Source organism: Dermochelys coriacea, chromosome 3 (assembly GCF_009764565.3).
Source record: "Dermochelys coriacea isolate rDerCor1 chromosome 3, rDerCor1.pri.v4, whole genome shotgun sequence".
In the NCBI taxonomy this organism is placed as follows: Eukaryota; Metazoa; Chordata; order Testudines; family Dermochelyidae; genus Dermochelys; species Dermochelys coriacea.
In genome coordinates this window covers 31,591,494-31,605,515 of record NC_050070.1, presented here as the reverse complement: position 1 = coordinate 31,605,515, position 14,022 = coordinate 31,591,494, and the positions used below count along the sequence as shown (strand labels likewise).

Sequence of the window (14,022 nt, the reverse complement as noted above, 5' to 3'; positions counted from 1 at the left end):
CACCCTCCAAATGTATTATATATGTTTTTTTAAAAAAAATCAGAACTTATAACATCCAGTTATAATGCCAAAGATTCACAACTCTTTGCATTGATTCCTTGAATACCTGCTCTATTTGTATGCCATATCCTTTCAAGTTTCCGTTGTCCCAAGAGGTATTTCGATAGATGTCATCCACTCTGTCTATTAATTCAATCTATGCATGGAAGATGAAAATAAACCATTATTTAGATCCAAATTCTTATCATGTAACATAGTCCAAAAACAAGTTGTAGCATATGTATCTATGAACACTCATTTCAAGTCAAAACTGCACCTCATAAAACACAATGGACAAATGTATTGTTCCAAAAACATCAGAGCAGTGTGGTCCAAGGTGTTTTACAATGTTTTCCTGAAAGTTTTCCATAGTCAAGCTATAGCAGACTCTTACCATTTACCATTAATTTGTATAGTGCAGTGGAAAAGCAACATAAGGTTAAGAATAAATCATCTTGGTAAATACTTTATGCATATGCTAGCATTCCACTATCGCCTTTTTAAAAAAACTAGTAAGTACAGTACTGAGCGATCCTGGTGTTCAGGCTCTCTCTGCTGTCCAATAAGCTATTGCTGTCCTCCTCACTACATTTAGTGCTGGGGCTCCAGAGCATCTGCTCCTCTCTCCTGGCTCTTTTGTTCTTTATAGCCCAGGCCACCCCTTCCAAGCAACATCCTCCATCCAGAAATTTGCTTGTCTGTTTATACTGAACAGCACCTCCAAATTCACTCAGGATGAATAGTAACGTTGTTGGCTGGTTTGGGGATTAGGAGGGTAGGGGAATCAAGGGGGGTTCAAATTCTTTTAACAGTAAAACTGATAAAAGAAACACCTAGTGATAGTGATACTTGAAATGTCCCTCCCTTCCTCCTAGCCAATTTTAGATTTTAACGCATTTTGTTTATAAACAGTCATTCTTTAAGATCCATTTAATCAAATTTTGCTGGCATATTAGAAGCAGATGTTTCCCTATTCACAGAGACTGTTCCAAGCGGGTTTCTTCTGGAGAAATAGACTCCTTCCCCACACATAAGGCCAGCTCATTTGTAATCGCATGTGTCATTTATTTTGGCCACAGAAGGAGTCAAAGAAGCTAACAGGAGCAGGCCTTTCCTCCCGCACACATTATCTAAGCATTTCTACATCATCTATCTTTAAAAAGAACAAAGAGGATCTGGGGAATTATAGAACAGTTAGCCTAACTGGAAAAGATATGATAACTAATATTTGTAAGCACTTAGAGGAGAGCAGAGTTATAAGGAATGGCCAGCATGAATTTATCAAGAGCAAATCATGTCAAACCAACCTCATTTCCTTCTCTGAGAGGGTTACTGACCTAGCAGATAGGGGGAAGCCACAGATGTGATTTATCTTCAGTAAAGCTTTTGACACTCTCATAAGCAAACTAGGAAAATGTGGTCTAGATGAAATTACTACAAAGTGAGTGCACAACTGGTTGAAAAACTTTACTCAGAGAGTAATTATCCATGGTTCACTGTCATACTGGGATTACATATCAAGTGGAGTTCTGCAGGGGTCTGTACTGGGTTCCATACTATTCAATATCTTCATTAATGTCTTAGGTAACAGAATGGAGAGTTTGCTTATAAAATTTGTATTTATAAAAAAAGATGACACCAAGCTGGATGGGGTGGCAAAAACTTTGGAGGATAGGATTAGAATTCAAAATGACAAACTGAAGAAATAGAAACTTGATTCTATTTCATCCTGAAATCAACAGAATGAAATTCAATGAAGACTAAACAAAATGGGGAGTAGTACTGCAGATCTGGATGTTACAGTTGATCAGAAAATTAAATATGAGCCAACAATGTGATGCAATTGTGAAAAAGGCTAATATAACTCAGGGGTGTATTAACAGTTTTGCATGGTAATCAGTTTCTCTTCATGTCCACTGAAGGTAGGACCAGTAATAACAGGTTTAATCTGCAGCAAGGAAGATTTAGGTTAGATTATAGTTAGCAAGCTTTTCCTAATAAGGATAGTTAAGCACTAGAATAGGCTTCCAAAGGGCACTGGGGAATTCCTGTCACTGGAAGTTTTTAAGAACAGGTTAGACAAGCAATTGTCAGGGATGATCTAAGTATATTTGGTGTTGCCTCAGCGCAGGAGAATGGATTAGATGACCTCTGGAGGTTCCTTCGGGCCCTCCATTTCTATTATTCTATCTAGGCACCATTCAGGGATTATAAAAACAGTGAGGACTGTCCAGAAGATCAGTACATGGAACTTGAGTGGATCCGTTAATAATAAGGAGCCAGTCTAGGTTGCAAAGCCTGGACACTAACATGTTCTCTCTCATCTCACAGCATCTTTAGTCTCAGGTAGAGCAAGTTACAACAGTTCAGCTTAAAGGTGACCTTTGTCTGTTCTACTTACCTTAACTATAAGGTCGCAAATGGCAACTCCATACTAAGCTACTCTGACATTATCTGAAAGAATGTGCTAATTGTGCACTAAGGCCGAGGGGAGAATATGGTACATTCTGTAATATACTAGCAGCCAGCCAGTTAGTTAGGCAGGTAAGAAATGTTAGAAGTTACACACTTTGTACAGTAATGATAGTTCTTTGAGATGGGTGTCCCTATGGGTGCGCCACTGTAGGTGTGCTTGTGTCCCTGCACTGCTGATTGGAGAACTTTGGTTGCAGTGTCTATTAGGCTCGCAGATGCGCTGTCTCCCCTTTTGCCCCGCCACGAGGCTTGTCAATGTGCACTGGCTAAACCCTCCCCTTCCCCGTTCCTTCTCTACTGCAGAATCATTGACAGGAACTCCGAAGTAGAGGGGAGGTGGGTGGGTTGTGGAACACCCATAGGGGCACACATCTCAAAGACCCATTGTTACTACACAAGGCGAGTAACTTCTTCAAGTAGTGTCCCCCTGGGTGCTCTACTGTAGGTGACTCCCGAGCAGTATCCCCACAGGAGAGCCGGGACTTTGGAGTCGGGTCAGTTACAGATGACAGCACAGTTGAGCCGAAGATGGCATTGGAGGCAGAGTCCCCAGTGACCACATAGTGTTCTGTGAAAGTGTCGACTGACGCCAATGTCACAGCTCTACAGATCTCTGAGACAGGGACATTCTTGGAAAAGGCGATGGATGAGGAGATCGACCTTGTGGAGTGTATACAAATAGTACCTGGAGAGGTCATACTGCTAACTTGGTAGCACTGTCTGATGCAGCTGAAAACCCACTTGGAGTGTCTTTGGGCTGATACTGCTGAGCCCTTCCATCTTTCCACAATAGAGAGGAAAAGTCTTGGGGGCTTCCTGAAAAATCTTCATCCTGTCCAGATAGAAGGCTCGGACTCTCCTGACATCTAGAGTATGTAGTATAGCCTCCCTGTTGTGTCGGTGAGGCTTGGGATAAAAGGTTGGAAGGTAAAGTATTGATTCATGTGAAATAGAGATACCACCTTGGGAGTGAATTTCAGGTGTGGTCTGAACGCAAGCTTGTCACGAAAGAATACCACGTGGGGGGGATATGCTATTAGAGCCGCTAATTCTCCTAGCCGCGGCGATTGCCATCAGGAAGGCTGTTTTCACTGAGAGCTATGTAAGCGAACAGGTGGCTGTGGGTTCAAAGGGAGGCCTAGAAATCAGTCCTTTCAAATACCAGGTTGAGGTCCCATGTGGGAGTAGGAAGTCGAGGTTAGGGGAAGAGGTTAACTATACCCTTGAGGAATCTTTTGATGGTTGGTTGTGACTGCACTGAATATCCCTCTACTGGTTGGCTGAAGGCTGTTATAGCCCCTAGGTGCACTCAGAGAGCCCTGATCTTTTTAGGGTCAGTGCATAGTCTAAGATATGAGGAAGAGTCATGGAGTTGGAAGCAGCATTTGGCTGATATTTGTAGGCTGTTTGGAATGATCTCTACGAGTGTGGCCAGGGAGAAAAATCTGTTTTGAGGTAGGACAGCTCTGCCTCTAGCAAGTTGAGGTCAGCCCCTATGAATTCCAGGTGTTGTAGTGGGTTTTTGGGCATTGATCTATAAACCCAGTTCTACAATGCATTTGTTTACAGGCTTGGTGATGTGGTGAACCTCTTGGAGAGACCAGGCTCTGAGGAGGCAGTTGCACACTTACACTCCCTATGGATCATAATTTACCTTTATCTGGGCAGCCACTACTGAGAGAACCTTGGAAAATATTCTCAGGGCCGATGATAGACTGAAGGGGAGTACCCTGTACTGGTAATGGTCTTGTCCTAGAATGAATCTGAGAAATTATCTGAGAGAGTTAGTAGAATTGAAATATGAAAATAGGGGTCCTGAAGGTTAAGTGCCGAAAACCAGTCTCCCTGTTCCAACACTGGAATGATCATTGCTAGAGTGACCATCTTGAATTTTTGAGCTTTGACAAACTTATTGAGAGCTCTGAGGTCTAGTATAGGTCTCCAACCTCCTTTCCTCTTGGGTATTGGGAAATAGCAAGAGTAAAATTCTTTACTCCGTAGATGTAGTTCTATGCTCCTACCTGAAGGAGACTATCTACCTCTGGTTGTAGTAAACTCTTGTGAGAAGGGTTCCTGAAGTGGAACAGGGAAGGCTGTTGTGGAGAGGGCAAGGAGGTAAAATGGATAGAATACTCTTTGTGAATGATCTCAAGGACCCATTGGTCCAACATTGCACATTTCCAGGTGCTGTTGAACGCTGACAACTGGTGGCCAAATGGGTGGATAGCGGTGGTTGGTTGTAGCAGTTGTGGGAAGTGGTCTATTGACGCTCGACCAACATGTCAAAATTTGTTATTGGACGTAGATGACTAGGATGAGGAAGGTTGCGGGCCAAATGGTTTACACCTCAAAAATGTATCCTTTTTCTTCTGCAGCTCATAGTAGTATTGATCTGGATATTGGGAGGTGTATGGTTTGTGCTGGGGCAGTGGACTAAACTTCCTCTTTTGCCCTGGCATGTAGCTGCCCAACGAATGGAGAGTGGCTCAAGAATCTTTCAGAACGTGAAGAGAAGCATCAGTCTTTTCTGCAAAGAATGCCTTTGAAGGCACTAGACGGTTGACTGTACCTCCTTCAGGAAGCCCAAGAGACAGAGCCATGATGCATGTCGCATCATTACTGCTGTGGAGATGGACCTCACCACTGTGTTGGCTGCATCGAGGGCAGATTGTAGCATTGTTTTTGCTACTAACTGTCCCTCCTGAATAACAGATTTGAATTGATCACAGCTGCTCAATAAAATTGTTCGGTTTCAAATAATTTATGTCGTCTTATTTCACTGTCAGGGCTTGATAGTTGGTGATTTGAAACTGAAGTGTGGCAGAGGAGTACATCTTTATCCCAAAAAAGTCCAAAACACTTCCAGTCCCTATCGTAGAGAGTGGGGGATTCCCACTCATCTGTGGAAAGTAACAGCATTTATCACGATGGAGTTGGGTGGACGGTGGGAGAAGAGGAACTCAGTCTCCCATGCTGGGACATAATATTTTCTGTCTGCCCACCTGCAGGTCAGTGCCACCGATGCTGGGGTCTGCCAGATGGTTCTTGCTGGGTCCAGAATGGCTTTGTTAATGGGTAGAGTGATCTTTGAGGAAAAGGCTGAGTGGAGTATGTCAAGAAGACAATGGTGGGTGTCCTTGACTTCTTCTAGTGATAAGAGTGTCCGCCACTCTTTGGCCAGGTCCTAGCAAAGTAATTTGCCAGAGATGGAGGAGAATGCATGACAGCCTCATCCAGGGAGGAGGAGGATATAGTCCTTGGGGTCACTTCTTGCTCAACAGCTCTCTTCTGTTCCTCCATGACTTCTTCCAGAGGTTCCAAAGCTCTGGAAGTTGTGGCTGAAGGGATGTGCCTCAAGGGTTCTTGGATGGAACTGGAAGCTCAAGAGGCATAGTGGCAATATGCAGCCCAATGGTCCCAGTATGGTCACTGGGGTGCTGGTGGCATAGAGGTCAGTGATGGTTCCAAAAGGTGGTGAGGCCATGAGGATATGCTCGAGGACCCTGTTGTTACCAGCTACTGTAAAGGAGCCTGGAAGTACTGTCATGCCAGCTCATCAGGTTTGCTATGCAAGCCCTCACCGAAGAGCGGGCGAGCATGTCAGGGCAGTGGGGAAGACTCCCATGGCGGTTGAAGACTCGCTGCAGAGGTTCCAGCACTGAGGAGATGAGACTCCGGCACATCCGATACATGGAGATCCCTAGAGTCTCAGAATTCTGGCGGTACCAACTTTTTGATGCTAGGGGGAATGGAGATCTTGTCCATATCTGTCACTCTCGTACTGAATGAGGCATCGATGATGGTACCGATGTAGTATTGCATACCGGCAATATCTTTTTAAAGGAGTGCTTACTCCTATCCTTATCCCTTGGTGCCGTTGACTCGATGCCCATGCCCATCGGTACTTGGACTTGTCAACAGTATATGCCACAGACGACTTTTGTGAGTCATGGGTACTGGTCTGAGAAGGTCTTGGTGCCGACTGTACCAAGGATACAGAGCATGTTGAAAAGTGTTTGCGGCTATCTCGGGGCTCAACGTAGGGACTTCCCGCTCTCTTTTTCAAGGATTAGTGAGAGGGGTCAGTGGGGCTTATTTCTTCAACCCATTGCTTTTAGATATTGAGGGCTGGGTGGAAGACTTGCGTCTGCCAGGTGATTCGTGGTGTGGGTTTGGAGAGCCGCCTCCATGAAAATAATCTTCTGTCTGAGTTCTCTGTCTTTATGAGACCAGGGTCTACATGCTGGCAGAGATCACACTTTTGCTGAATGTGGCAGCAAATGCACAGGCAGTGCTTGTCTGTGACAGCGATAGCTTCTTTGCAAGAGAGGAACTTCTTGAAGCCCAATGAACCAGACATACCCCATTGGGGGAAGGGTCCACAACGAGGGGGGAAAAAGTGGGGAAAAAAGTACCTTATATACTCATTCATAAGCCGAATATTTTTGGTAAAAAAAAGACGCATCAAAGAGCGGGGGTCAGCTTATAAACGGGTCTACACCAAAATTTGATGATTTTAAACTCAATGAACTCATTGAATTGAATATCGAATACATTTTCGTTTTGTTTACCTGGAGCGTCTGTAGGTATGGAGCCCCTCAGTTCCCTCTGGCTGCGGTTTGCCGTTCCCAGCCAACGGGAGCTGCGGGAAGTCGCGCATTGGCTGGGAATGGCAAACCACGGCCACAGGGAACTGAGGGGCTCCATGCCTGCGAACGCTCCAGGTAAACACAATGTCCTGACCCGCCAGCGGCTTACCCTGACGGGGCTGGAAGCCGAAGTTTGCCAACCCCTGAAATATAGGGTCGGCTTATGAAAGGGTCATACAGTTTTTACCATTTTTACTTAGCCATCTTGGGGGGTCGGCTTATAAACGAATTGGCTTATGATTGTGTATATACGGTAGTCTTTTTTTATTTTATTTTTTAAATTTTCAAGGGGAAAAGATAAGAAAAAGGGAAAAGGCTACAACTACAACTCAGAACTACGGGGCTAACTACAGAGATGCAAATCAAAAGTAATGGTCCCAATAGACTGCGAATAGCTCCGTCTCTAGCCAGGGGCGGTTGAGAAGGAACTGAGGGGGGTTAGCCAGCGCACACTCACTAGCCGTTTGACAGGGCATGAAGGGAGACAACACATGTGCAGGCCTAACAGACACTGCTACCGAAGTTCTCCGGTCAGCAGCACAGAGACGCAAGCTCGACACTATTCGAAGAAGAATCATCTGTTGCACTCATGTTTATTCATACAATGAATGTGGGTGATCTTATTTTGATATTTCTTTAAGAACTGCACATTTTTCTTATCACACAAGTTAATCAGGTTCTTCCTGATATTTCTGGCTGTTAGAAGGGAAAGATGTTCTAGATTTGCTATAAATAACTATGCAGTAGGCTGGCTGTGAACTACTTATCCTTTTGGACAGAAGTGTTACACAATTGGAAAAATATCCTGTACTCAAATAGTCACTGTAAGTAGATTTTAAATGAAGAGCTTTACACTAAACAAGCTTTACACTAAACAATTTATTAAACATAAATTAATGCATCTATGATTCTAAAAAATTAAAACTTAAAAAAGACAATTCTTAGAGAAAATCTAAATATGTAACCCAATTGAGGGGACAGGGATGAAAGAAGTTAGAAGAGCTGCTTAAAAATATTCTGCTCAAAGATTTATTTAATTGCAGCATTAGCCACCAGTGCAAAATAATTTCTTTTAAAAAAAAATTAATTTAACACATTTTCAGGTAAACAGCACTCAGAGTTCGCCATTAAATACAGCATTGGATAACATATAGGCCATGATAGATTTCCAACTACTATAGCACCAGCTTCCAGCTGCAGTGCATCTGCTTGCGTGACTTCTTCTAGCAAACAACAACAGACTGTCATGTACTTACTAGGTAATTAATAGTTGTGCTTTCCTCCCCACGGCCCATATACTTGAAGAAGCGATGATCTGCCACCACTAATATCTTGCAAGTGTTCTTGGAATGGTCTGCAATGGCTCTTTTCTCCCGAAGGACGTTCACTGATTTAAATGTTAAAGTGAAACCAAATACATTAGACACACACATTCCTTGACAAATTATAACATCTTTAGTTTCAATTTGATAACATGATTAGGCTGTTGGGGGGTTTTTTTTGAGTAACCCCTCTGAAAGCATAAAAAGTCTTCCTAATACTCCTCCAACCTATTTGTTCTAGGAAAGTAGTGGAGAACAGTGAAACTGTACAGGGAAAGAGTAAGTAAAACTACCTTTATTTCTCCAGTCAGTCAACTAAGCCTTTCACATCACTTCCCCTTAACCAAACCTCCCATCTACATCCCCTGTGTTCTATCAATCCCCCTTCTGACAGAGAAGGTCTAGATCCAACTCTGCACAGAGTCAATCATGGCTCAAAAGACTCTCTAGAAAAGAGCACTAGATGCCATACAGCCTCTCTTTGTACATCATAAAGAGACAAAAGCAAGGCATAATCCCATAAAACCATTTTCAGGTCACCTTTAAAGCAAAACGGGTTAACTATTAAATCATTGTAAAGGTGAGGGACTTGTACTGGTCAGTCCTGTGCTTTGGAGGAGCACAATGTCCTTTCTGAGCATCCTCTTTCCCCCAAATTGGTAAAGACCTTTGGTGGTGTGTTTGCCCTCCCCTGCCATGATGAATTTTAAAAGTTATAAAGTGATGAGAGAGACAGCAAAGTAGACAGTTTTCCACACATGAAAGCCTCATGGCCAGATACTAGTCTTACATTACTACGTAGCTATATGAATAGGTTTCAGACATTTCACTCTAAATAGCAGGATGCTCACCTTCATTTAAATGGCTGCCCTCTAGTCCTTCGGGCAGTAATTCTTCCTCCTTATGTTTTAAATAGCCACATACTTTGGGGGACTGTAACCGTGAGAAATCCTTAATATCTTCAGATTTGTAGACCAAGAGTCTTTCATCTTGAGTATTATCTATATACCTCCAAAGTGGCTAAAAGTAATACAAGAAATGCAAGTGATTTAGGTATAGTGTGCATGCAAGGGTTTCTAGGATTATACATATTTAATAAATATGGCCAAAAAGTCCCACTAAAAATAGCCACAGCTGTGTACATAGAACTTAGGGCCACATGCCACCTACTTTACTCTCACAACTAGTTCTACTAATTTCAGGAGGACTATATGCATGAATAGAACAAGCAGGATTCAAACCCTTATACTGAGAAATGGTCAACAGATAAAATAGACAGACATCAAGAAGTCTTAGACCTTCTTAACTGCTCCATGGGCAAAGCAATAGCAGCAGCCGCTGCCACCATCTACATCCTCATCAAAAGGAGGGGGACTACGCAGCCATTTTTGAAGCCTTAAAACAGCACTTTCAAAAAAGTTTATTTGGAAGAAAAGAAAGCTGAGAGGTCTCTCCCCCCACGATGGTCCTAAGAACTGCAGGATTGGGTACAAGTAGGAAATTTACTACTTAGAACCCTGCCTCATTCAGTACAAGCCATAACAGATAATATGGAATACATCAGTGCATACTTGTATATTTCATGACTCCACAGGTACTTCATGTGCAAGTTCAGCCCCCCTTCCCAGTAGCACACTGGGAAATAGTTATTAAAACCCCTTTTAGTAACAATAAATTACTGAGCCTGCATAAAATATAGTTTTTTAAACCCTCATAACTCAGCCAAATTAATCCCAAATTTTCACAGGACATATTGAGGAAAAAAGAAAAATGTGTTAAAAAAAATCAGTCTAATCTAATTTGGGACCACAAACACTAAAATGTCTTAATCATAATCACATGGTGTCACTGCAGGGCAATGTTAAGGTTGTTTGGCTGCCCTAATTGTGCACTTCTCTACCTTAACATGATAGGATTTCCTTCAAGTTTAAACTTTAACAATGAATTCATGGGTTTATAAACTCTTGGTTTTGAGATAACTGCAATATCCTTAGAATGTGTTTTACCCAATTTACTAATATGTATGGTCAACCTCCACTCTTAACATAATTTTTGTCTGGAAATATACTGCATAGAAACAATTCTTTATGGTAGTATTTAATAGTCTATTTGTGAGATATTTATAGATATTCCCAGCTTTCTGTCAGACACTCAAAACAGTACAAGAATGATAAACAACAAGAATGAAATACTAGGTTTTCAAACTAATCCTGGAGAAAAAAAAAAGTTTAAGAAGTGCCAAATCCAAAATGTAAAAGCTCCCCAAGTTCCTTCTTATGTAGAAGACAGGCACAGCAGGTTACTCTAGAAGAGTAACTCTAAAAGTATGTCGCTAATGTTACAAATGTTACCCATCTTACTTTTTAAAAGCTTTTTCTTGTTTGTTTGTCAGATATAAATCTTACCATGGAGGTGAAAAGCCTCAGAGCTTTAGCAAATGTTCTTTTACATTTAGATGCAGAAATAACTTATCAAGGCTTATCTCTAAGAATCTGACAAACTTTTATTGTAAGGTATAACTGGGAAATATATATAGATGCAGAGAAGTCTATATAAGGAATAAGTTTATATTAAAAGAATAAAATTAAAATTTAGTATTCTGAAGTAAATTTAGTCAGTCCATATTACATAGACGATGGGTTACATTGCTGTTCTTCAGCCACATTTCCTTGGTTGACACAAATGTCATTTTAACTGACATATCTTAAGAGGGCACTAGGAGCATAAAAAGTATAAAAAGAATGTACTTAATTTTGACACCTCCTACTCCTGCATTAGTGAACAAAGCAAACAGCATATTAGGAAACATTAATTGCTCAAAAATGCTTCCCCAATACAAAAACAAAACTTTAAAGTAGGTACTTACTCTTCTGCATAAATTAATCCAAGATAGTAATTCCTAAGGTAGCTTTACCAGATGCCCTGGACCTTGTAGTTACACCACACTTTTAAAATGCTGGCACTACACACATTGAGCAAACAGTGAGCTAGAAGGAATTCATGCACATCAAAGGATTCCACTGAGGACAGGGTTTGATTATTGTGGAAGAAAACGAACTCCACTCTCAGGTTGGAAGCAACAAAATCAGAGACAGCTTTATTTGAGCAAGGGAAGAATACAGCTGGCAGAGAGCATCTCTGCCTCAGTTTCTTCAAAGTACAAGCAATATCACACAAGCATTTATACATTTTAGTGGCATGCATTAATTAAAAACATCTGCAATTTTTTTATGTTATGTCCTGCCCATTCCTGTATTTTCTCACTTCTGTTCTCAAAACATCGCTATCTCAAGGCTGGGTCATGCTGACTATTCTGCTGTTTCCCACTCGCTTCTGACGTGAGCCCTGCTTCTACCGGTCTCGTGATATTAGGCTAAGACTTACCTCAACAGTTGTTCTGTCTCTGACACTTAAATGGCTGCCCTTAAACCATTTCTTTCTTTCCCTACTTCCAAACTATGTTCAAGTGACCAGTCAACCACACACCTCATTTGAAACCAGAAGTATACAATCAGGCAGCAGCAGCGACCAAAAAAAATAAAATAAAATATAATGCAAATACAGTACAATACTGTTAAATGTAAACTACTAAAAAAAAAGGAAAGCAGCATTTTTCTTCATCATAGTTAAGTTTCAAAGCTGTATTAAGTCAGTGTTCAGATGTAAAATTTTGAAAGAACCACCATAACATTTTGTTCAGAGTTACGAACAACCTCCATTCCTAAGGTGTTCATAACTCTGAGGTTCTACTGTAATGACAAGTTGTTTGTTACACCATCAGATTGCCAAGATGCCTGTATGGCCTTATTTTCAGTATTTCTGTGTTGTAGTCTACACATTTAATTGCTCACAGATTTTAATAAGGAACATTCTGCTCTCCTAGAAACAATTTTTCTCACTGTATATTTATTTACATAAACATGCCGCTTTCAGTATGGAACAACAATCTGTTGCTTCTGTCAGTGCTTAGAACCATGCGTGTTTTCGATACAACTGTGTGGAAAAGTAACACTTACAAAAATCAGTCAGACCCCATCCCCCCAAAAAATGTTTTTTTCAGCTACAGAAGTGTAGGGGGCTGGGGTGGCAACAGGGAAATAGTATTGTTTTTCATTAAAGATGTTCCTATTGTCTCAATCTTGTTTTCAACAGCAAACAGTACCTCTACATTGTATTCTTCGCCATCAGTGTTGATTCTTACAGTAAAGTCTTCATCAGCTATGTGCGCTATAACCTTGGAATTATGTTCACCTTTAAATGTAGAAAAGAAAAGGTAAGTTAACTGATGTGACAACTGACTGATCCATTTAGCAAATGGCATTCCCTCTTCTTAAATCAACACTGCTTTCTCTGTAAATACCAGAGAGTAGTTTTCACTCTAAAGCCAGACTATTTCCCTATGCTACACTATCAGGAATTCCAGGGAGACATGTTAAAACACAGTCTCCAATTCTGTAAAAGTTATATGCACTAGGATGCTATTTATTTTTTTTTATTTTTTTGCAAAGGTGGCCCAGGGTATTAGTAATAAGATATGGAGCCTTTTACCAACATAAACAATTATCAATCACCATACCCAATGGAGGTGCCAAGGTTTGGAGACTGGGTCACACTCTCACCCAGAAGAGGTGTCTATCCAGACCTGATTTGAGGCATTTTATCATGATAGCGAGGCTGCACTGCCACTAGCTGGGCTGTTCTGGTTTTGTAAAGAGGACTTCAGTTCCTAGTACTGTAAAATCCAGGATCTCAATGGGAATTAAAGTCAACACTCATTTTCAAAAGAGCAGAAGCCACAGTGGTCATAGTGTGTATTTTTGTAAAATACATCTTGATGATTTTCAAAGCCAGATTGTAAACCCTTACTTATCTCAATACATGCAGCACCAGTCTCACAAAATTGTCGAGAAAATTGACCAGCGCAGGAACAAAATCTACCACTCTGACCACACTTGAGAAAAATGAAAAAGCAATGACACACGATTCACCATGGGCCAGCAGATTTTGACGCTGTGCTACTCCCCAACAATGATGTGTAGTCTAGCCCATACTAACCAACTACATGTCCAGTGAAGAATTCTTGCCATTGTATATGATACTCCTTTTCCTTGCCTTTACCATCCACTATTAGTGCTTGAAAGTTTTCAGAAAAGTGTTCAGCCGTTGACGTTAGGTATAATTTAAAGTGCCTGTAAAATAATTTACTTCCATTTAGTTTTAAGTGAACTACACAGAAGGAAACAGACAACAGCTCCTTGTTCTACTGAAACCTCTTTTATGTTAGAAGAGGATGACTCTTCAATTAATAAGATACAAAAATATGTGTTATTTCTCAAATTACTGTACGACAGCACTTTTTAAGAGCCATTTATAATCTTTGTAAAGTAGTCAGAATGTTTATTAAAAAAAAAAGTTGTTTCATGTTAAAGTTAATATATACAGCCACTCTTGCCAAAAGGTATTTAAACAAAGCTAATTTCTTCTGCATTGCTGGTCTTTGGCGAAAGCCAGACCAGAAGATTTAACAAAACAGGTCA

General features: G+C 41.1%; 1 protein-coding gene across 1 annotated transcript in view; it reads right to left on the bottom strand.

Moving 5' to 3' along the window:
• ADAM17 (ADAM metallopeptidase domain 17) overlaps positions 1–14,022 on the bottom strand; it is a 62,498-nt gene that overhangs the window by 22,315 nt on the left and 26,161 nt on the right. Inside the window, exons 3-7 of the mRNA XM_038396363.2 lie at positions 13,541–13,674; positions 12,648–12,736; positions 9,337–9,505; positions 8,420–8,550; positions 107–196 (exon numbers count right to left, since the gene is read on the bottom strand). Of these exons, the coding sequence (XP_038252291.1) occupies positions 107–196; positions 8,420–8,550; positions 9,337–9,505; positions 12,648–12,736; positions 13,541–13,674 (613 nt within the window). The remainder of the gene's footprint in view (positions 1–106; positions 197–8,419; positions 8,551–9,336; positions 9,506–12,647; positions 12,737–13,540; positions 13,675–14,022) is intronic.